The sequence below is a fragment of the Corapipo altera genome, unplaced genomic scaffold (genome assembly GCF_003945725.1).
Source record: "Corapipo altera isolate COAL_440 unplaced genomic scaffold, ASM394572v1 64, whole genome shotgun sequence".
Taxonomy (NCBI): Eukaryota; Metazoa; Chordata; class Aves; order Passeriformes; family Pipridae; genus Corapipo; species Corapipo altera.
The window spans coordinates 7,319,850-7,343,929 of record NW_020884893.1 but is presented as its reverse complement, the minus strand read 5'-3'; the positions used below and the strand labels follow the sequence as shown (position 1 = coordinate 7,343,929).

General features: G+C 45.8%; 1 protein-coding gene across 1 annotated transcript; it reads left to right on the top strand.

Moving 5' to 3' along the window:
* Nucleotides 1-613: 613 nt before the first annotated feature.
* On the top strand, nucleotides 614-24,080 carry CABLES2 (Cdk5 and Abl enzyme substrate 2). The gene is made up of 11 exons (XM_027646067.1): nucleotides 614-753; nucleotides 840-1,655; nucleotides 14,206-14,277; nucleotides 14,477-14,569; nucleotides 15,301-15,378; nucleotides 16,796-16,904; nucleotides 17,460-17,625; nucleotides 18,380-18,483; nucleotides 18,892-18,998; nucleotides 20,320-20,524; nucleotides 20,971-24,080. Exons 1-11 carry the CDS (start codon nucleotides 614-616, stop codon nucleotides 21,109-21,111), a joined length of 2,031 nt encoding a protein of 676 aa, XP_027501868.1. The 3' UTR covers nucleotides 21,112-24,080.

Sequence of the window (24,080 nt, the reverse complement as noted above, 5' to 3'; positions counted from 1 at the left end):
GCACCCACACGCTGCTGTTCTCGGCCCCAAAGGGTTCATCACGCCCAGCACAGCTTCCAAACCTCCCCTAGCACAGCTCCCAAACCTTCCCTTCCAGGCCCAAGGGCATGGACATCATCAGAACACATCAATATCCCCAGAGGAAAGGAAAGGGCAGAGCTTTCTCGCTTGGCAAGCAGTCAGAGCATCATCCTGGGATGTGGCAGACACCAGTTCCAGAGCCTGAGGGGTATGTTTATCCCGAGCAGTATAAACACGCCAGTCTGGGAAACGACTGAGATGCCCTGAGTTACTTTGTGGAGATAAATACTAAGTTTGTGTTCTCCCAGCCCCGGGTCTGCCTTGCCCATATACGGCCCAGGATCAGCACTGCCTTGGCTTTGCTTCAGGAGCTGGGAGCGTGGGGATCCATCCCTTTGCACGGGTTTCGGGGCTGCTGGTGAGTCTCGGGGCTGTCCATGGGGGTCTGCACCCTCGGGGTCGGCGAGCTGGGGTCCACCTCAGCCCTGCCAACTGCAGGAGGGCTGGGTCCCAGGCTGCTGGGATGGAGCAAGAGGATCGACCGCCTTCATCCGCTTTTGTAGGAGCGCTTTGACGCGCACAGCCGCCCGCGATGGGTTTAACAGATGTGCCCTCCTGCCTGCAGGAAGTCCAGGAGGCCTTGGAAAGGCAGACCACCAGTGCGACCGAGGGTTTGGGTGGGGAGACGGTGGGTGGAGAAGTTTTAAAAAGTCATACAACGGGACACGGTGGGTATTTGCGAGGGGACACGGTGGGTGGTTGTGCGGGGACACGGTGGGCGGTTTTGCGAGGCCACGGTGGGATTGTGGCTGTGCTAGGGAAGCACTCGAGGGAGAAAAGGGCTGGCAGCGCGACGGCCCGAGGGTGCCGGTCCTGGTTCCCCCCGTCCGCCGGGGCAGCCCCTGCCCGCCCGGGCCCCCCCCCAGCACTGCCCGGGCCGGCGGCGCTAGGACCCGGCGGAGCCCCAGGGGCCGGCGCGGGGAGGGGCGGGGCCACCCGCCGCGGGCCAATGAGCGCGGGGCCGCGGCCGGTTTCATTTGCATTCGGGCGCGACGCAGCCAATGGGCGCGCGGGCCGCCGGCCGCGCTGCGCTCCTGCCGCCCCGCCCGGGCGGCGCGGCTCATTCGGAGAATGGCCGCGGCCACGGCGTGCGGCTCCCCGCCTCCCCGCCCGCCCCGCGAGCAGCCGCCGCCGCGCAAGCGGGGCGACTCCCGGCGGCGCCAGGCCGCCCTCTTCTTCCTCAACAACATCTCCCTGGACGGGCGGCCGCCCTGCCCGCCCGCCGAGAAGCCGCCGCTGCCCGCCGGCCCGGGCGAGGGGGAGGAGGCGGCGGAGCCGGCCGGAGCCCCCCCGCGCCTGCTGCCCCCGCCGCCCGTATGCCAGCCGCCGCCCGCCCTGCTGCTGCCCGGCGTGCCCGCGCTGGCCGCCGCCGGAGCCAAGGGGGATGCGGACACCGCCCGCGGGGGCATCTTCCTGCCGCAGCTGCTGCTGGGCGGCCCGCTGTGCCCGCCGCCCCCGGCGCCGCCCGCCCTGCCGGGGATGCTGGCGGCCGCCAAGCCGGGCGCCCCGGGGCTGCTGAGCCCCTCGCAGAGCGCGGCGGGCGGCGGCTTCGCGCTGGAGGCGCAGCGGCAGAGGTGAGTGAGGGGACGGGTCTCGCCGGGCCAGCCCGCCCCTGCCGCCCTGACCCCGCGGGGCGTGGGAAGCGCCGGGACCCCCCGGGGCCCTGGGAAGAGCCGGACTTTCCCAGGGCCCTGGGCCGGCCGGCGGCTCCGGGAGGGGGGAGCGGGGCATGGGAAATGGGTGCCCCCGGGGAGAGCGGCCGTGGGAGGCGGCGCCGGCCCCGCTGTGGCCCCGGGAGGGAGCACCTGCCCCGGCAGCCCGGCCGGAGGTGCGCGGGGATCCAGCCGGGGAGCGCTGCCCATCCCGGCGTCGGGAGCGCGGCTCGGCCCCGGGGAAGGAGGATGCCCCGGAGGATGAGTGGGATCTGCAGAGGGGATCGCTCGCTGAGGCTCTGGCTGCAGGTCTGCGGAACCCCGAACCCTGCCTCTTGCTTTTCCCCAGCCCCAGTTTCTGCGTTTTTCTGTTTCCAGATGGAGCTGTCAGGGTCACTGCTAGGCAGGACGCTTCCTCCGTGCACACTGCTGGTGTCGTGCCTTCTCCTGCTCTCTGCTGCTTGTCTCTGCAGTAACTCTGTGTATTAATGAATGCTTGTGCGCTGGGAGCTCGGAATCAGCCTCGGGGGAGGATGCTCTGGCCTTCAGAGCAGGATTACTATTGCGTTTCCAAGGGACTTCTATCAGCTTGGAAGTGTTGGTTTGCTAATCGACTGGAAGGCAGGCTCTTGCTCAGATCTTGGGGATTTGAGCTCTGAAAGAACTCTTTTCAGGCCGTTTCTTGCATAAACAGCTCTGTAAAGTGAGCTGGCCCTCTGAGCCTGCAGATAGGCAGCGGTATCAAAGGCTTTAAGTCTCTGTGGTCTTTACAGTGGCTTCCAGAGCTTTGTTAGTGAGCTGAAATAGAGATGTTGTCAGTGCAAAGCTGGGGAACTTGCTAATGCAGTTGATGGATATTCCGTTTTCAGTGTGCATCTCACAGTGGAGGTGTTCTGTGTATCCCCAGGAAACAGCTACTTGGAGGCTCACGTGGATTTGAAGAGAAGTAGCTGTTTTTCAGTAATGTCTGGGGGTCCTCGTGTGTTGTCCCTCCTGTGATGTTTTTCCTTTTTGAACTGTTACTTACCAGCCATTGCTTTTCTTGGAGAAATTGAAGCTGGGCCTGCTCTCTGGATGTCCTGGATGCACAGATTGCACTGTTGTGTGCTGCTTGTTGTGCACGAAAGTCTGAAGTGAGGGCATTGCTGTGGCACAGCTCCTTCCCAGCACTCCTGGTCCACAAGATCCAGCGCATGAGGTGCTGTGTGATTTCATTTCATTGCTTTAATATTGTAGGTAGAGCCCCTGAGGGCAAGTTCTGCATTAAGAGCTTCGCAAGCACAGTTCCCTCTGTGACTGTGGCATTTTGTGTGCCCGTGTGCATGGAGTTCTGGACTGATGGATCTCATGTAAATGGTTCAATCCTTCCCCTTCCTGCTCCAAGTCAATAGGATGCTAAGAAAATATTCCTAGGATCTTCTCATTTGATGTCCCCTTTCTTTGGCACCAGGTTTTAGCTGTTCCACTGGAGTAATTTCAGTCAATCCACCTGAAAAGAACGGTGAATCAGAAATAAAAGGTAGAGAGAAGTGCAAGGGGGCAATCAAGGGAATCAAAAGGCTTCTGCCTGAGTAATGACAAAACAGACCATGATTTTTCTGCTTGGAAGAGATAGCTGAAAGGGTATGTTGTATGGCATCAATCAGTTTGTATACTACTTTCAGGGTGGTTTGGAGTAAGAGTTCATCTGGTTTTTATCTTTAAAGAAAAAGAGCATCAGCTGAAACTATCAGACAGAAAATCCACGTCTTTACATGGAGATACACACATCTTCTGACAAAAGCACAGTTTTATGCTGCCTGTGGGGATGTGTCAGACCCAACATATCTCATTTTTTTTGCTGGCAACTTGCAGGGTGAGGGACTTAAAGCACTTTATTTTTTCACTGGACAGTTCTGTGCTTTGTGCTGCAACAGAGTATCCCTTCATCCCCCTCTGCGTGGAGCAGAGGCATCTCCTCTTGTTGTAAATACACAAGGAATGATTTGGGGACTTCCTTTGCTGCTGGATGGTGGATGGTGGTGGTTGAGCTTCCTCCCCTTCTGTGTTGGGGCAGCTGTTTACAAAATAAGATTCAGAAATCAAGAATTACAAAATGGGTTTTCTTTTACTGGGAGTTGAGAATCTGAGTACTGTTTTGCCATACAGTGATGTTGCTACTCTAGATTAACTGCCTGCATCCTGCAAAGGTAGAGGCATGTGAAGTGGTTGGAGGAAAGCAGGAGGTGGAATCAGCATTGCCATCCTGGACTTTTAAATCCTTGCTGCCTACTTAAGGCAGGTGTTCAGAGTCCTTTTTGAGTCACTGTCAAGAGCTGCTTTGAATTTTCTTCAGTGAAGTCTCTCTTAAATGCTCCAAGAGCACAGTCTGAGGGTCTCCAGGCTCGCTCCACCCATGTTCAGTGACCAGTGCTGCTGCAATCTGTGCCGTGACTGGGGATTTCACTGTGCTGGGGCTTGCCCTGATCCATGAAGATCTCTGTCTAGAACTGATGGTATCATTGGGCAGAGTTTTATTGCAAAACTTGATCTTGTTTGACTTGATTGAGAAGTTGCAAGAAGCTGATGAGACCGGCCAGTGTGGCTCGGGGCAGGTCGAGACGGCACCTCTGCCAGAGTTGGTGGTTAGTTATTAGCAACAGGCAGGACATTCAGCCCAGGGAACAAGAGATCTCACCTGATGTAACCTAGAATTCCTTGGAGTTTCTCAATAGCTGTCAGATCCTTCAGGATGGAAACTTCAGCAGAGGAGGCACCTTCATTCTGGATGCTTTGTTTCTCCATGCTGCTGGCTGAGCATTATAAACTTAATGACTCTAAACTTCCACTTTTGTTTTCCTAAGGAATCTTCTGCTTACAGGATCTTAAATTACAATGCTGTGTTATACCAGCTTGCCTAATCTGCTTGCCATCCCTCTTGCCTTCTCCTTTTCCACCTTGTTCTGTTCTTTTGTTCTTTCAAAGAACAAGCCTCACAGAAACCAGTGGAGGGAGGCAGCAAACGGCGAACAAATCGGCATTCACAGATTTTTAATGAATTTCTGCAGCTGGGTCTGAAGCTGGCAGAGCTTTGTGGGGAAACACAGATAACAGAGGGCCCTGGAAATAGCCAGGTTATGAAAGCATGGAAAATGGAAACAACAGCCCTGAATGTCAATGCTTGTTGTGCTTCTGAGGTTTCCGTATAGTGTAATGTAAAGCAGCTGGTTTGGCCATAATTTGCTGCATTTTGCTGGGCCTAAGAATAAATACAGAGAGTAAATTATTTGCGACTGATGCTTTAATGTCCTTGGAGTTCAGTGGTCAGGGAGCTGAACTGAGTGTTCGTGATAGCTCAGTCATTTCTGATTTATCAGCAGATTTAGGTCATTTTAAGAGTGGGAGTTTAAACAGTAGTTGATAACAGCAACACTTTGGACCAACTTTGCTTTTAAGTCTTAATTGGATGCCAGATTGCTGACATAGGTGTGATCAGATTAGTTCCTTGGGTGGAACAGCAGAAATGCTTGGTCAGGATTTTATGCTTATGATGGTTAATGTGTTGTTTTGTCCTACTGTCAGCTTAGCTGCTGTTGTCACTTCAAGAAATATAAATATTTTTATAAAACCCCTTCTCCTAATAAACAGATTTTGTTGAGATGGATGAAATAAAATGTTCAAAAGTCTTAGTTTTGATTTTCAGCCTTATTTGGAATAAGCTGAACACATGGTGCTTTTCAGAAAGCAGCAAGACCTGTCAGAGCTGGAAAGCTTTGACCTTTCAGAGGTGAACAGTACACTGGGATGTGCTGCTCGGGGCTGGAAGTGAACATATTCTAAACCTGAACTTTATTTAAAAGTCAGCTGAAATGTGAAGGCTGCAGACTCCTCCCCAGCAAGCAGGTTGCTTCAGCAGGTTTCTCTCATATTTGCAATTGCAGGTGAATTGCATGTGCCCAACATTAAATACTTTATAGCTGCCTGTAGTTATTCCCAGCCAGGTATCTTAACCGGGAGAAGTAAGTTCTCTGCTTAGCAGGAAACTTGGAGATCAGAAAATCCGTGACCTTGTATCCTGCACACCTCTGTGAATGGGTCTGGATCAGACAATCTGAGACACTTGTAGCACCAAGGTTATTTGACCTCTTACATTTAAGAGAGTCCAGAGGCTTAAAAGTAACAGTGCTCTCCAGGCAGGAGTAGTCTGTGCAGAATTAACTACACTTGCAGCTGATTTTACCTGTGGACAGATTCTGTAGCTTTTCAAAGGGATTGTGCAGGAGCCCTGGCAGCAGGTTTTGGGATGCTGCAGGATAGGGGATGCTCTGGAAGTGCTGTTGCCACCTTTCCTTTTCCCTTGCTACCAGGTCAAAGCTCCTCTCCACAGGAGGTGATGAGGGTGGTCAGAATGATGTTGCCATGCTTCAAGTAAATGAGTCATCAGCCAAGAAAGAAAATTTTGCTAAATTAAATACAAAAAACCTGAAAAACTTATTTTTTGTCCCCCCATTCAGATCTCCAGTGAGCAAGTCCTGTAGGAGTGTTTCAGTTAGAGGTTCCTTATCCTGGTGTTCCACTGCTGTGGTCTGGAATGTACTGTTAAAACCTTCTATAGCAGCACAGCGTTCATGGCTGTTTAACATTTTACTTTTCAGATTTATTTTACAGGCTTCCTTCGAGTTAGGAAAAATAACAAAAGCTTCACTGGACCATTATTTTTCAAGTGTAACTCTTGACCCTGGAGACTGCAGGATCTCTGTGTACTGGGTTAAAACATCATTTCTTTGAATCACAGTCAAAACCAGTTATCTCCTCTCTCCTCCTTGCCTTCCTCCCTCCCCAGATCTCAGCTGGTGAAGTGCCTCCTCCTCAGTCTGAGCACTCAGAGTTCCCAGAACTCACGTTGAGCAGCAGCTGAGTACTGTGGGTGCACGAAGGACACGTTTAGGTTGTCAGTGTCTTTGCCATAACTCTGCTTAGCCCCAAAGTCCTCTTTGATACTTGCAGAGACGTGGGCTGCCCAAATTTGGATCTGCTTTGGGAGCTGGCAGGGATGGTGGACATCTCGCCCAGGTGGGGGTGAAGCTCCTTCATTGTGTGCTCTTGGCACTGTGACTGTGCTGGTTCAGAAGAGTTACTAGCAGTGGTTCTCAGCTTTTTGTAATTTACTGTGAACTGTAGGATGAGGCAGGGATGGAAGAATCTTTGCTTTCCATTCTAAGAAGTAGTTCTGAGCCACAGACAAGCTCTTCTGCTCTGGGTTTGGGTATGGTTTCTTTGGTTTGAAAGGGAAAATAAAACAGATGGAGAGAGAGGAAGTGACTCGCAAAATTCTCTATTAAATATATTTTTTATTTCCTGCATTATGTGTTTTTAGCTATATTTAGTATATTAAATGTAATTATTTAGTTATATATAGTATATTAAACCCTGTGTTCCTCCTGTTTTCCATCTGTCAGCCAGTTAAAGCTGTGAGGCTGTCAGGCTGAGTGAGCTTGAAGATGTTTTCGAGCCCTCTTTTGAAGGTTGTTCTGAAGTCATCAAGCTCTGTGGTTTGAGTTTAGAAAATGCACAATGAAACTTGGGCTCTTTAAGGAGCATGAGATACTGTTGATAGAGCAGGTGACTGCAGAGGGTGGGTGCTCAGCTAAAGCCACTCTTTCAGGCCAGCTCTTCAAACACAGAGCTTTAAACTCCTCTAACCTTTGGTTTATAGCTGTTGTGTATTTAACTTACTTAAATCATTATAGTTCACTCCCTGGAAAATGTGTTCAATGAAGAAACTTTATCTGGTCTGGTAAGTGCAAAGCAAAGTGTTTCACAGGGCAGCCCTCTGATTCACGAGACATACTGAGCCTTTTAAAACTAAGAGCTTGGTTCTGGCTGACCCCACTGCCAAGGCTCCTCTCCCCTTTCCAGGGAATGCTCCCCTTGTTCCAGCCCTTGCTCAGTGTGGTGGTACCCAAGGTGTACCCCAGCTGCAGACCTGCCTCAGAGCTGGGTAGCTGTTTCATTTTGGAGCCCCCACAGCACAGGCTGAACTGCTGCTGGTCAGAGCTGCTTGCTCAACAGCATGGACAGATTTGCACTTGCTCTGTTGTGGTTGCTACAATTAAGCATAAAATTTTGCCCTGGTGAGGTTGTGGGTTGGAGGGGATGCCTGATGCAGTGGGAAGAACCAACTGCCCATAAAAACACCGTGAGACCTCTCTAAACATGCTTTCACTGGGTTTTGTCCAGTTGCCTGGTTTAAATTTTCCTTCCCAATTAAAAGCTTCTCTTTTCTTTTTCCCCCTTTTTTCTTTTTTTTTTTAACTCGAGATTTTTGTTGTGCTGAAGGCTTTTATTTAACAAGGCACATGATGAAATGACAGCATCATCTCTCAGTGAAGTGCATGAATATTTCTAGCATAATGCCCATAGTGTCATCAAGGATACACTTTGCATTTCACGTGCCTGTTTTGGTCAGCAGTTCAGTGCTTAGTAAGCAGAGCACAAGAGCACAAGGGAACCAGGTTGGTGAGCTAAGAACACCTCCAGAAACTGATAGAAATCCAGAGAAATACTGGTGGTGTCCTGGCCAGCTCGTCTAATCTGCTTTGTGAGAAGCAGCAGGGATTTTAGGATCGGGCTCTGGGCACAGCAAACCTTTACATCTGGTTTGGTGGTTCTGTCGTAACAGCTGGCTTTCACAATGCTTACTGGAAGGCATTGTTTTATCCTTGGATTGTCTAAACACTCTTAGCACCAAAGCAATATGATTTATGAAACGCAATGAATACAAAGCTCGTTTTCTATTAGGTCTTAATCATATGTGGTTGTGAATCAGCAGTGAAGTAGCAGCTGCTGTGAAGATTATCTAATTTCTTGCCTTGTTAGTATTTAAAACTCTCCAGGCTTAGTGAGCTTCCCACTTACTCTGCCTCCACCTTCATTCAAATTACACTTCAATTCTGTTCCTTCTCCTCTGTCCCACAGGCTGTGACACATTCTTGCCTTGCATGTGGCTTTACTGGTGTTGGAGGAGTGCAGCAGTGCAGTGTTTGGGACCAGCAGGAAAGCCCCTTGTGCCCTTTCAGTTTTGCGAACAAACCTTGCATAAGAACACAAAGGTGAAGGAATTAGACCTCCTCCCTCCTCCTGTGGTCTCACAGAGGGACCTGCTCTGAAGCCTGAAAGTACTTCTCGTGCTCATGTGGCTGATTTCAGTTTACTCTCTAAAATTAAGATTACTGGAGGAATAAGTTAAACTACCCCCACTGTGAGACTTGTATTTATTCTCTGGCAGTCTGATACTTAAACAAATGTCAGAAAGAGCTCCTGGGACGGTGGCCTGCAATCCAAACTGCACGTTTGTGGTGCCATAAAACAGCGAGTAGCTGACTTTGTGAAGCAGGAGCAGTGAGGTCTGTGCTTACTGTTGGTGATGCAAAGTGTCTTCTCTGCCGCTGCCTCTCAATGAACATCAGAGCTGAAACCATCTGTCCATGAAAGTGGCATGCACGGTGCTGGGCACTTCAGGGCACAGATTCCTTGTGAAGTCATTTGTTTAACAAAGACATGGTTTTGATGTGATTCAGTATAAATGACTGACTTCGTTTTGGCTTTAATTACTGAGAACTTGTTGCTACCAGTGAGCTGTACTCAATCTGCTTTTTAGCAGGAAACCCATTAATGTGAGTGCCGAGGGTGGAGAGGCACAGGGCACTGATAGCAGAACAGGGATGCTCCCACTCCCACACTCTGGGATGCAAGCCTGGAAACATTAAATGTCTCCTGGGCAGCATAAGAAATGGCTGTTGTTAAAAAGTAAGCTTAAAAACTGGGACTAGTTTTCTCAATCCCTTGATGCCTGTGTTTTACCTACTGAAACCCAAGCACGGGTTCATATCTGTTTGCTGGCTTGCCTGTAAGGAATGAAAACAATACAGCTTAATCTTTAAAGTATGTCTTGGAAAAACAAATCTGACAGGTATGTCTTCCTATTGTAAACAGGATTTGGGATCTGGATTTCTTGTGCAAATTGCCTTTGACAGTTGTTACTAAGCTAGTGCTTCCAAAAACCAATAAATTATTTTTGTCCTTGTTATATTAATAACTCAGCCCCTTGACAGCTGTGATTGTACTGAAGCCTGTAAAGGACCTTACAAAGGGACATCTCATTAAAATAAAACTTGAGTGAGAAATAGGAAACCAAATTCTATTAGGCCCTAATTTTACACAGTAATTAAAAATCCTTGACCTCCCCCATGCCACCCATCTATTAGCAGTAGGGATGGCTAAAGAGCAACAGAGGATATCAGCCTTGCTGCTAATTTTAGTCCAGTGCCTGGGGTGTGTGCCTGCGTGGGTACAAGAAGCAGCATCAGCAGGGGGAGGGATGCAGCTCCATCTGAAACAAATCCACCCTGCAGGGTCCTTTGGAGCAGGTCTCTGTCCATGTCACTGTCCAGCTCTTGCAGCATCTTTGAATGGTTTTGTCACAGGGCTTGGTGATGCTGGAAGTGATGAGGGTCAGAAGTCGTGGCAGGAGGTGAACTCAGGGTGCAGCTGAACATGGATTGAACTCCAGCTGTATGGTGGGCTCAGGGTGCAAGCCTGTCCCTCAGAGGGGTGGGGGTTAATCAGGATGGGAGGAGAATCCCAGTAAGGTTTTAGAAACTTCCAGTTTCACCTTTCAGGAGGGAGCGAGGCCACCTGGTCCGTTCACCTGCTGTGGCAGAAATGCAGGAATCAGAAGGGCAAAAGGGAAAGGAGCTTCAAAATGGCCAAATGGCAGCTGCACACAGGTTTAAGAAAGATCATTGGCCACTGTAAGGCCCAGTATTAGGGGTTAAGGCCCAACATTAAGGGGTTAAAATGAGTTTTTGAGGGCTGTTTTTTGCAGAAACTGAGAGTGCTGAGCAGGGTCTTGGATGCCCAAAGGGCTGCCCCACTGTCCCTTAGAGGACACAATGGCTCAGAAGCAGGAATGGAAGAGGCTTGTCTGAGCCTGAAACCACATCTGATAGCACAGGATTAGCATCTCTTACATTCAACTATAATAACCTGCTAAAGAATCAGAAACTTGGGCTTCCAACTACAGCAACATCCCCAGACTTTATCCTTGTCCTCCTGGGTGTCTGCAGGTAGCCCATTGTAGGTGGGAAGCTGGAAAATACTCTTGGCAAGCCATCAGAAAGGTCATTGCTCTTTAATCTGGAGCTGTGACTTAACCAGCTTTTTCCTTTCAATTTACAAGAGGGGAAGTGTAGGGATTACCAGTGCTATACATAGATTGCTCTTAGCTGTGTCCTGTTCTCCTGCGAGCACTTAAGAGCTGTGTCAACCTTGGGGCTGGAGATCCCATGTGCTGCTTGTCCAGTGTTCACCCTCTGCAGAGAGTTTCTCTGCCAGTGCTTGGTGGGCAGGACCAGAAGAGGACAACTCCGAAGCTGAAACCACTCAAAAGTTGGGTTTCCTTGGCGGGAGATCCATCAGAAAGGATAAATGTGTGGGCTGCCTACTGCTTCCCAGGGCAGGAGTCAAAATGTAGCTCTGAACGTAATTTGTTGTGGTTTCTCTGAACATAAGGGGGTTTTGTGGGCTTTTTTAAAGTGCGTGTTTAGCTCGTACAGGACTTGGCAGCAGTGTTGGATTGTGTGAGTCCCTGTGTGCACATGGAGATAACAAGCCAAGGCATAATCCAGAATTCCTCTGCTTGATAGCCCCTTATCTCTGGGCATGTGGTGTGTGTGTTTTCTCTCTTGGTAGGTCCCCTCCAGGTGCTGGCTGTGTAAACACAGTTGCTGTTTTTAATGATACAGGAGGGTCCTGCTTTGGCCTTTACTGGCTCCTGAAACAAAGGGAAGCAACCGAAAGTGACTCCTGGCCAAGGACATACAACCAACCAAACCCTATATAGCTTATCAGGGCAACAGCTGGTACTGGCAAACAGGCACGTTTGAACTTTCTTTAGGGTACTGTTGGAATTACAGCCCCTGGAATCATGGAACCCATAAACATTTTAACATTCAATTTCTAATTGTCAGGTCCCACATGGGTGAGGGTGTGTGTAAGGTAACTCACAGCATGTGTAGAGATGTTGGTATCCTTAGTATTTAGGTTGCATTTAGCAACAGACACACTGCGTAAACTACTTAAAATCCTTTGAATTCCAGTGGATCAGGCCATAAGCAAGAAGTGTTATCCCAGATGAAGCTGCCTAGCATGGGATAGGTGACTCAACATTTTTGTGTCATCGAAGCTGGCAGTCACTGGAGCCATCCTGGGCAGCCTGTTGTTCAAGTGTGAGTTGGTGGCATGAGAAGAATACTCAAACTAAAGCAGATGTGTGTGTGTGTATATTTATAAGACTACTCAAAAAGTATTAAATTTTGCTGCATACTCCAAGTACTGCACTAGCGAGTCTCAGACTGCAGTGAGGGTGCTGGGATGCTGTAAAATGTTGGATTGAGCATAGAAACTATTTCAGGTTCTCTGGATTAGTGAGAGGTCTGTATGTAAACACCATTTTGAGGTTTGAGGGAGAACGTCATGCTTAGCATCAGGGACTCCTTCAAGGTGACAGCTTCACTGAGGACAGAAATTATTTACAAGTGTAGCTAAAAATGAAGTTTCCTGTTGGCAGAGTGGGGATGAGTCATTGTGGTTCTGAGTCAAGGGGTGGGATCCTCCCTTTGCTGCATCAGGGTTTTACTTCCAGATATGCTCTCGGAGCAGCAGGCTCAGGTGTTTGTCACTCTTGTCCCTGTTACTGAGAAAACAGGGCGGTGTTCAGAAGTGTAACACCCTGGATGGGTCTCCACCGTGGAGATCCTGTGTTGACACTGGGGGTGGTTGCATCTGCAGCACTGTGGAGTTAGTGAGGCTCTAGCTGTGGCTCTCCCAATCCATCCTGTTTCAGCAGCATCCTTTTACAGAACTACGTGCTTTTTTTGTACCAGTGCCTGTTGGCATTGGCTGTGTTTTCCCTTTGCTTGCCATACATGGCGTCCTTCTGTCTCCATCCAGCCAGGTCTCCCCTGGGAGGGGAGGAAATCTGTGGATGTTATTGGCTGCCTTTGTGCCAGGATCACCTCCTGATTTTGTGAAGGGTTTTTTATTGCATTTTAGATGGCAACATAGACTAGAGAACCATATGTTTGTGAAAGCATTAAATGCTCCTGTGCTGTTCTTGTTGAAAAGCAAGAGAACAATAATAATTTTAAAACTGAAGTGCTGGTGAAGGGTGTTGAAGCTGTGCCAGGAATGTTCTCCAGCAGCACCTTAATGGCTGTTCATTTGTAGGAGGCTGTTTCTAGCAATACTGAAGGTGTTAGTCCTGTAGGAGGATTTACCTCTCTTGTGTTTACAGAAATGGACACTAATTTTTCATCCTCCTACCTGTTTGAGTCATGGGCTTTTCTTTCTTTTAAGAATGCCTGAACGGCTGAGAGTCTGCTCTGATGCAGTTTAAAGTTTGATTTTTATTTTTTTGTCATAAGTAGATTTCGTCAAACCAGAGTCCTGCAACTTTTGTCTCCTGTGCTGCTTCTACACTGACCTTCATGGCAGTTGAGTTACTGTTAGTTGAGTTACTGCGTCACTTGGGAAGAAAACCTTGGATTTGAACACACGTGGCTTGTGCTAAAAGTGTAGCACAATGTATGCTTAAAAAAATAGTAGAAAATATGGATTCTCAGTTGTGGTGTCAGCATTTTGCTGGTGGCAGTTTAATCTGAGTGCATTGTTCTATGGAAATTGCAGTCATAGTTGCACAATTCATTTGTAAATCTCTACTAACAAAGAAGAACTTCACTTGGACAAAAATAATCTATCTTACTTTGGCAAAGTCTATTTTTTTTGCTTAAACGTAATATCCTATTACTGTTGCACTAACTCACATGATTCCTACTATTATTCTTGCATCTTCCATTCTGGGACTTCAGATGTGTGCCAAATACTTTTTGCTTCCTCTAATAACCCTCTCTATTGTTTTCCGGAGAGATCTGTCAGTTTTATTGAGCTGCAGCTATAGGCTCTCAGTCTGCTGACTCCTGCAGCTGGAGACAAGGGTTCTGAATTGAGAATACAGATGTTTGGTCATCATACAGATATATCTATGTCTGAACATAAATTAATTAAAAATTACTTGTTCCCTTGCTTTGATGAGGGGAGCTTCTTGCGACATTTCTTGTCAGATTTTAAATCGGTGTTTGGAAGCTTAATGTAGTGGTAGGTGTTCCTCTTTGTGGACAGCAGTGAATGCTCTTTTTAATGAAATTGGTGTAAATACATATTTCAAGGGTCCTGGAGGGGGAGACAAGTTCTTGGCCTTTTTAGGAACTTCAAACTCTTAGTTAAGCACTCTTGCAACAACAACAACAACAACAAAAAAAAATTCCAGAAAACCTGCCATTTGTCCTAAGAGCTCGTAGATCTGTTGCAGTTCATAAACTCAGAGGCCATGAACTAATATTGTTCACTCTTCGTGGTGTTGTACATTTTACAGAAGGCGTTTTATCTCCCAGCGCTGCTCTCTAGACTTTTTAGAAGACATAGTGGAATATGCCAGTGTACGAAGGTACTTTTTTCAAAAGCAGCATTAATCTCAACTCGTTGCATGCAGTCCTCTCCTCCCTCCACCCTCTTCCACGCCAATATCTGAGGTCCTGCATGCTAGTGCTGCCATCTGATCATACAACTGGCATGACTTTTTTTTTGTCGGAGCACTTAACAGATTTTGGGGTTTTCTTTTTGTTGTTTTTTTTTTATTGTTGCAGAACCAAGCATATATCTGGGTCTCCGAGACACAAAAGTTTGAAGAAGATGCACTTCATCAAGAACATGAGGCAGTATGACACCAAAAACAGCAGGTAACTTGTGGAGATCAAGGTTCCCCCTGTGCTCAGGTGCAATAGGATGTGCCCAGATGCAGATTCCAGTTCCATGAAGCTAGATATTTAATATCAGTGGGAATAAGGGGATGTCCTTGGGGCTTTGTTAGTTTTATACAGACTTCTGTCAAAGGCATTAGGTGCTCATAGCTGCTACGTTCGCAGCAATACACTGGTGGTTCTGCCATCCTACTTGGAGGAGGCTATATCATTCTCTCTTAACACCTTCCCTATCTCTCACACACAGAGAGGTCAGAGCTGAGGAGGATTTAAGGAGAATGACTTGGTTTAGCTGAATTCTTGGCTCAGTTGCTGAGCAGAAGAGAAAGGGGCGGCTGTGTTCATGTTTATTATTAACAGAAGTGTGAGGTTTCATCTAAATGTAAAATATTATCTACATCTTTCCACAAGGTTTATATAAAAATTATGTAAATATAGATATATATTTGAAGACTCTCCTTTGAGGAGTTCCCAAGGTGATGGCACTTACTGAAGGCTGGAGTTTTATACAGAGCTTAACCCCAAGGACCTGCAGGGTCAGCATGAAACCTCTGCTCTTCTGCTGCTTTCTGAAAACATAACATACATAGCAAGATCTATGTGACTTGCAGAGCAAGACAAGAAGAGTCTTGTGTTCATATTGCATAAAAAGCTGCTCTGTAACTTCTGGATCTTAATTCATGTCCTGATCTTTTCCCATCTGCTTACAGGATAGTGTTAATCTGTGCTAAACGAACACTGTGCGTGGCTTTTTCTATCCTACCTTACGGGGAGGGTTTACGGATCAGGTGAGTCTCTTGAACTGCTTTGTGAAATGTCTGGTTTGTTGTTTCAAAAGATCTTTTGAAATGAGTATCGTTGCTATAGGTCTCCTCTTTTGAAGCAGGTGAAGTTAATTAACTTACCATTCATGGGTAAGGACAAGGACTTGCTGTCAGAGCTGTAAAACCAGATATTGCCACAGTGTCAAAGCATTCATTCAGAAGAAAAATAGTGGAAAAGGTAGACTGTTCTTCCAGTGTTTACTGACATTTTAAAGCACTCCAGTCCTGTAAAATCTCTGAAATCAGCTTTGAATAGATGGTGTGATTGGTTGCTGTGTAGGATTTTCTGTACTCCTGAGGTGGTCAGGTATGAGCAAAAACGCACAGGGAGCATCATGGAAGGATGCTGCTGCCTTCAATGGAAACCCTCAGGGGTTTATAGTGAATTTACACCTAAGTAAGTTTAAGATGCTCTTCTATTTCTCAGCTCTAAGCCATGAATGTCACTATTTGCAATCTAAGAAAAGCAGAAACAGTTTAGAGTCATTCAAACTGTTTTTAGTGTTTGGACTACATTTCTGCATACAACTGTCAGTCTGATCACTTACGAGAAACAAAATCTGCAAACTGGATTTCCCTGCGTCTCTCCTTGTGAAGTTTAAGTTGATTCTGTGAAGATCTGCAATCTGCAAATATACCATAGAAAATACTAGTTCTATTCTGATCCAATTCTGGCAAAACAATTGTGTTGTCACTTCTGTCCTGTACGTAACTTATGGACAAAGGAAACGGATGCTTAGTGGTGGGAATTGTATTGTATGCAAATACATTGCCATAAAAATAGTTGATGGGAAAATATTCCCTCACATAATAGAAAGGCAGCAAGGTCACTGGAGCTATTTCAGAGCGATTCTGAGCACTGGGCTGCTCTGCTTCTAAGCTGGCAAGGCAGTTCTTCAACTGAAAGCTGTTTTTTTGGATTGGAATATTGGTGACAAAGCCGCGTGTCGCCATCGCTGACACAAAGTCCTGCAGCTTCATTACTAATTTGAATTTGTGTGCACAGGGGTTGAGAAATTGCACTTGAAAGGCAAGTTTCTAGTCCTGGAGATCTAGTAATGTATGTCCTGTTTGCTGTGAGGTGTTTGAGCATTAGTGTGTTAGGAATGGTGTGCAGAAAGACCATATCAGAAAGTTAAGTTTTGGCAGGTGTATTGGTACAGATTTGCATTAAAATGAGATTAACAACTCCAAGTTTTGAAGAGAGTAGTTAAAAATTCATGCTTTCTCTGAGGTGGGACTGAGGGGTTGCCCTGTTCCCACACAAGAGAACTCTGACCTGGTTGTTGGCTATATCTAGGGAATGGAACTGGGGTTTGCCACAGAGGAAACTGGGCTTGTGCTGCATTTTGTAATAGTGCCCTTTCTTACCTGCATTTAGTGATCTGAAAATGGAGGGACAGAAGCAGCGACATCCTTCTGGAGGAGTTTCAGTCTCCACTGAGATGGTGCTTGGACTGGAAGGAGTAGAGCTGGGTGCTGATGGCAAGGTAAGGACACTTATTTTTTCACCCTAGAACCACTTCATACTGGGACAAGTCACTTAATTTATGCAGTGCTTTGCTATCCATAAAGTGAAAGCTATGGCTTTTCACACCAGTGGAAGTTTTAGATCCTTAGTTTGAAATTCTGGCCTGTGATAATGTTTCTTCTGAGAAGGCTATTGAAGCTTGTGATCACTTCTGCCTCCATTCTGGAGAACTGATTTGACTTTGCTATCTTGGGCAACATGTGAGTGATGTTTTGATAGAAATATGGGTCAAATTTAAACCCCTTTAGTGAAATTTCTATACTGCCAGAATTTTACTGATGTGATTCTCCCCTTTGCCACACCACCAAGTCTCCTAAAACACTTCCATTCTGAAGTTGTGGAAACAAGGCATACCTCATCCAACTTTTCCCTTTCTTCCCATCCCACAGTTTCAAGGTCCCAACTGCCAAGTACAAACTCCAGGAGCTCTCTGAGTTGGGAAATCCTAGATGTCTGGAAATAGGCTTTTCAGTAAACTTCCCCCCATAACTACTACAACATTTTCTTCTTTCAGGTTGTGTCCTATGCAAAATTCTTGTACCCAACCAATGCTCTGGTTGTTCGCAAAGCCGACACCTACGGTGCTGTTCCCTCGTGTCGAGCCAGTGCTCCACGGAGTCTTCCTGGATCAAGATACAAATCTGTGACAGCAAAAACAATACCAGCAGGGACAGACATTGGTAAGGACAGGCACCAGCTCTGTCATCTCTCATGCACACAGCAGAAGAGGCACAGATCTGTCTGAGACAATTGCAAGCAGTCAGTGCAATTGGGATGGATTTGCTGCAGCTGGAAGGAGACTGATTTTAGCAGAGCCTAATAAAGAAGGCTCATTAGTGAAGTCTAAATGATGAGCCTTAGGAGTGAGACTTCCACATGTTCCTTACATCCTCCATATATCTGGCCTAGTTCTGATTATGCCATTCAAGGAGCATGAAGCTTTTCCTTGGAAATGTAAAGTTTTATATTACTCACTAAGAAACATCTGGTGTACATGGATCCAGGTGGTTCTCCTTGCCTTCTAGCACAGGAACAATGCATAAGCCAAAGAGTTTGTGCCAAGAATCCCTTCTCTCGTGTAAAAGAGCAAACCTGACAACTCTGCTGTCTCTTAGATATAGGCAAAAGAATTCAGTCTTGTACTGTTGTTTACTGGGTATATTTGTAGGTGGCAAACTCAGTTTGCTCTAGGTCTGAAATGGTGCATCAGGCACATGGTTGAGAAAGAGCTTATTTGGTTGGGGTTTTTTTAAATCATTTTAAAACCTGACTGGTACATTTACAAATGCAAACGTGTGACTGTAGCTGAAGTTTACCCATATTATGAGATCTGTCAACACTTAGTGGTTGCTGCCTGAAAACTTTTTTAAAGAGGAAACGGGGAACTTAAAGCTCTGTATCTTGTGACCCAATGTGCTTTCCTTATTCCCTCAGGAAGTGAAGCTGGGGAAGCTGCAGAGTATGATCCAAATCTTCTGGATGATCCTCAGTGGCCCTGTGGAAAACATAAACGTGTTCTCATCTTTGCCTCTTACATGGTGAGTGACTGGCACTCCTGAACAGGGGAGCAAGTGAGTACCTGGAAGATCCTCCTATAAAGAATTTGCTTGAGGAAGAAAAATTCCTCTAGGAAGAAAAAGTTGAGTCTTTTCTGATAATTGATTGGGAAAACTACAAACAGTTGAGTTTGTACAGTGAACTTGTTGAGGGCCAACCTGGCACATATCTTCATGTTGTCATTTACTTCTTGTAACCATTTGCTTACTAGTTTAAGACTGTCTGTAGTTGGGCTTCAACATGATCTATTAACCTTAGGACATTTCAGAAATGTTAAATTGTGAATAATAAAACTCAGGTTTGCCTTTGCATTAGTGTCCTTGGAAGATTTCTTCAGTTGTCAGTCCTGTTCACAAGACAAATGATAAATTTTGCCTCTTGTGTTTCAGACTACAGTCATAGAATATGTGAAACCATCAGACCTTAAAAAGGATATGAATGAAACCTTTAGAGAGAAGTTTCCTCATATTAAGTTGACACTGAGCAAAATTAGGAGGTAAGAAATAAGCACTGAGTAATGAGAACATCATCTACACTGCACGAGGCTGCTTTTATCTTCTACTTGTATGGAGCAAATACTACATCTATTAATAGCATATATGATTAAACACTAATCTCCTGTTGCCAGTTGAGCTGACTGTAGAGTGACAGCCCTGTACAGGAATGTTTAGGGTGCTGAGAAAGGCTAGCAGTTGGTTTTCACAGTTCCACCTAGAAGGGTTTTGTTTCACCTACTGTGGGGTACTAACACTGCCATCCAATTAACAGTGAAGCAGCATTAGCTTTGAAGCAAACAAACACTTGTAACCTGATTGCTTGGCTACAGTGCACTCCCGCTCCAACTGGACTGGCTTCTGAGCCCTCTGGCTATTTTTGCCTTTCAATTACCAGACTCACTGATAAAAATGGCCTCTAACAAGATTCTAGGATAAAGGGTGTTAGATCTGGGGAGTCTTGGTAAAGAAAAACATTTTGTGAACGTCACACAGAATTTCTCAGCTTCCAGTAAATGTATCTGGGCACTCCTCAGCAAGGTGCACTGTTGCACCTTCAGAGAGCTGTAATCTTGCTGGTGTTACAGGGTGATTAATGCAGTCAGGGCCTGCTGAAATAGCAGCTTAAACATGATTCTGCTGAATCAGCAGGGCCAGGTGTAACTCAGCTCCAGGTGAAGGCTTGCTTGGGCAGTCTGTGTTGAGCCAGTGTCCTGCATACTCCTCTTTGTAGCTGTTTGGAGTAATGTGTTCACACAGAGAGCTTGCAGGTGTAGTGTGGGTGGCAGCCAGGAGAGGTACCACTGCCTCCAGGTCTGCCTTAATGCTGAGGTGATGGGCTGGCTGTTGTGGGAGTGTGTAAACCAGGCTGCCTTCACCCTCACACCTGGCTCTTACACAAGGTGTGTAGTAGACAGGTCTCTACACAGCAACTGCTGTGATCTGCACAGCTCTGATGTGGTTTTCTGTAGGTCAGAGTGGTTCAGCCTCATGATATGAATCACAAACCATTTTGTAAGCCAAGAAGGAATCATACAGCAATAGCCTGTGTGTCAGTGAGGCAGCTAAGCCCTGGTTTTTGGGCAGATGATGAGAAACTGTTCTACCACAGTGGATGTTGCCAGCCAGGTTAAATCAGTGTGTGCAGCAGCACCAGCTTGCTGCCAGCTGGACTTTTCCACTCTAGGATAATACTTGTTATGGTTTTCCACATAGAAGTCTTGCCCATATGCTCCTGTGAGTTGCCACACTGCAGTATCTCTAGAGCATTTTATAAGAGCTGTCATGTTTGGGGGGGGGGGGGTATCTTTTTCCTATTCCCAGTTTGAAGAGAGAGATGAGAAACCTGAGTGAAGAGTGCAATCTGGAGCCCGTTACTGTCTCCATGGCTTATGTTTACTTTGAGAAGCTCGTCCTCCAAGGCAAACTCAACAAACAGAACCGCAAACTGTGTGCTGGTGCTTGCGTTCTGCTCGCAGCCAAGATCAGCAGCGATCTCAGGAAACACGAAGTTAAACACCTTATAGATGTAAGTACTGTCAGACTTCTTCCAGGTGTTGTTAGAACCTTCTCTCTAGTTCATAGGTGAAGACAAACATTAAAGCTAAGATTTTCAGCTACGTGTGCTTGCATTTAAGACCAGCTTTTTCAGGCAATTTTATGTCTCATTGGGGCCCTTGATTTATTTTTTTAATTCATTAAATTATCTGAGTGGTGCAGGCTAATGTCTTCCTGATCCTACAGTAAAGTTATTTTTGCACTTGCATATGTTTGCCTGAGAAGCAGTAACCATTGTGTGGGTGTCACAGCTGAGCTGATAAGCTGATCTCTGGCGACACATTTTGATTCTGTAGGTACAGCTCAGGCCGTGCATTGCTGACTCCTGTTTTATGCTGACTTAATTTAGCAGTGCCTTAAAATGATCTGGATTAACTGATTCTTCCTCCCCCTCCTTTTGTTTTGTTACCGCCATAGAAACTAGAAGAGAGATTCAGATTCAACAGAAGGGATCTCATCGGTTTCGAATTCACCGTCCTTGTAGCTTTGGAACTGGCTCTTTATCTTCCTGAAAACCAAGTTTTACCTCATTACAGACGGCTCACGCAACAGTCTTAACCAAAGCTCCATCCCAGCCAGCAGCTGGCAGTGCCAGGGATCACATCCCTGGATGCTGCTGGTGGAGGTGCCACTGGCCTCGCCGTGCGCGTCCCGCCGCGGCTCCAGCTTGTTTGGAAGGCTGCAGGGTGTTGTCAAACTGTCGAGTTGTGTGTTGTGGACACGGATGCCAAGCCTGGGGGATGGTACGAGAAGAGTTAATGAACTTTTTGTTTTCTTTTGGACGCTTAAAGCACAAATATTCACCAGTCAGCTGTCACGGCTGCTTATTACTCCTTATTTATCTTTTTGGTTTTACTAAAACTGCTCTTCCCTATGAAGAATACTATGGTATTGGTTCTTTTTTTCTTTTTTTTTTTTTTTTAAGCATTTATTCTATTCCTTGAAACTAAGGGAAGCATCACTTCCATTCCAGTGCACCATAAAGTTCAGATATTTCTAAGAATCTTCTCGCATTTTTACATTAACGAAATGCATACTTTATTTTTTTAAAGATGTGCCTAAAACTGGCTGGTCTGGTACCAGTGCTTTTTAAGTTAGTTCTGTTATTTAGTGGGAAATCCTGAATTTGTATAGCCATTTATTCTTTACCTGCATTGGCCTTGCATACAAGGAACACAATTCCAGTATATCTGCACTAAGGATACACAGGGCATCTGTTCTATGATTCTGTAGATCCATAAGTAGTGAGATTGAAATTACTCCATTCCAATTGATTTACTGGTAATACCTTAAAAATACACATTTCACTTAAAAAAGGAAAGATGGTTTAAAAATCTGTCATGAAGTACCACATGCTGAACAAGGTAGCTGGGAAGTGATTGCCATCCTAATTCACTCTTCAGTGGAAGATGAGCACTCGACTAAGAGCAATTTGCTGTCAAATGTATCATTTAGGGTTTTTATTTGTTTCACTGTTCCATAGCCTGAAATAAGCACCTTTTTAATATGACTGTATTATATATGGTCTTATGTGCTCTGAGCAAGTATGAAGTCAGTAGAGTTACTGCTGCCGAACGAAGCCAATGAAACAAAGCATGCACAGTATTTAAAATGCTACTTTTTTTACTCAGTTCTTCCAAGCGTTGCATCACTGTGATGGTCCTCATAAAACTGGCATTTCTTGCACATCTGAGCAGCCACCAACTGGTGCCCAGCAGCGCTCTAGAGCGTACGCACAGGTTAAATAACTTCTCTGAACATTGGCTATTCCTTCGTTTATTTTTTTAAATATCCAGGTCGGGAATGAATTCTTGGTTGTACTTGGAACCTTCTGTGGTATTGGCTCTTGGGTTTATTTTCTGAAGCAATATTATAAGTAACTGTGTCCATTTGCAAGGAACAAAACTGATACTTGGCTATTTGGACTGAGAAATTTGTAATTTAAGTTTGACTCCTAAATGAAACACCAGACCTTGTGCTGAGGTCAGGGACTTGCTATCTAACATGTAAAGTAATGTAAATTCCTGTTCCTTGTATTAAATGTTGGTCGTAGCCAAAACCAAGGCTGAATCTTTGCTCTTCAGCCTTCTTTTGTCTGAAGCTAATTTGGCTTCATTAGAATTGCAGCAAACTTTACTGGAGCCCCTTCCTCTTTGAGTAGGGTTCAAAGTGTATTTTTCATATATAATAGTTACAGTGACTATCTCTTTTGTAACTGTGTTCAGCTGTATGTAGCTTAAAACTATTTGTGTAAAATTTAATATGCTTGTGATTTCTCTAAAACAGAAGGATTTTCCAGTCTCCATAAGGTAGCTAATAGCTTAGACAATAAGCTTGCCAGTTATCTTCTAAAAGGTTTAAAAAATTGCCTACTAGTTAAACTTTCTACTGAATATAACTGTGCTTGCATGCAGAAATAGTGATGTACTAAACATCTAGTGTGTAATGAGCCTCCAAATTAGCAGACAGTGGTGGAGACAGCTGAGGTGGTCCAACATTTCCTCAAGGCATTGTGGAGGGGACAGAGGTACAACTGAGCAAAGAAATTTCTCACAGAGTGTCTCCAGAAAAGCTTGGTTGGTATGAACAAAATGAGAAATATCTTTTCTCTGGGAACTTCTTTGTTTAGTGTATAAAGAGTTTTACGTAACAAAATTAACTTTCCTTTCTCACCATCAAAGGGGAAAAAACTGCTCTTTGGTTTGCAACACTTTGCAGTCTCTATTCAGTGGAAGTTTGTCTAGTTGAAGTGGCCATCTGGGCTGTAATTACACTCCCAGAATCACGTCACAAACCGGCAAGCTTTTGTTTTCTTCCAGGAGAACAAATTAGGATAAGGAGCATTAAATTACAGAATGCTGAATGCTGTCTTAATAGTTATTCTAAAACTTGGCTTGGGCACACACTTGAGTTCAAAAGCTGTTGGGAGCACAGGCCAAAGATGACGCAGGGCAGCGAGTGCTGTGCCAGTCTCTGGCAGAGCCTGGGGTTGGGTGATGCTGCCCAGAGCCGTAACCTGGGGCTTGTACATCAGGCACCTTGTGTGTCTGTGCAGAAACAGCCCTTCTGCAGAGATACACCAGCTTTGTGTGTTTGTGTGTTGGTTTTTCCCATTTCCAGAGCGCAGCTCACAGTCCTGTGTGGGAATCTCTCTCTTTTCACCTAAAAGCTGCCACCATGTGGCAAAGGACTATTAGTACGTTTTCTGTTCGTAAACTCAACGTGGGACCCAAAATAAAACCCAGATCTGCCGGTTTACGTTTTCACAGCCAAACTCCTCTTGCTCTGAAGAGAAACAGGTTTACGTTGGGGGGTCTTTTGCTGTGTGAAGGTGCTGCTGGGGTGGCTCAGCATGGAGAACTCTCTTGATAAGAGGCTGTACATTTTCCTGTAAACAATACTGCTCTGGTTTTGTCATGCTCCATTATTTAAATGTCTGAGTTGTAGCCTAGTTTGTTTTTTTGGTTTTTTTGGGTTCTTTTTGTTCTTTCTGTGAAATTAAGATGCTGTGAAATAAAACCTGTTTT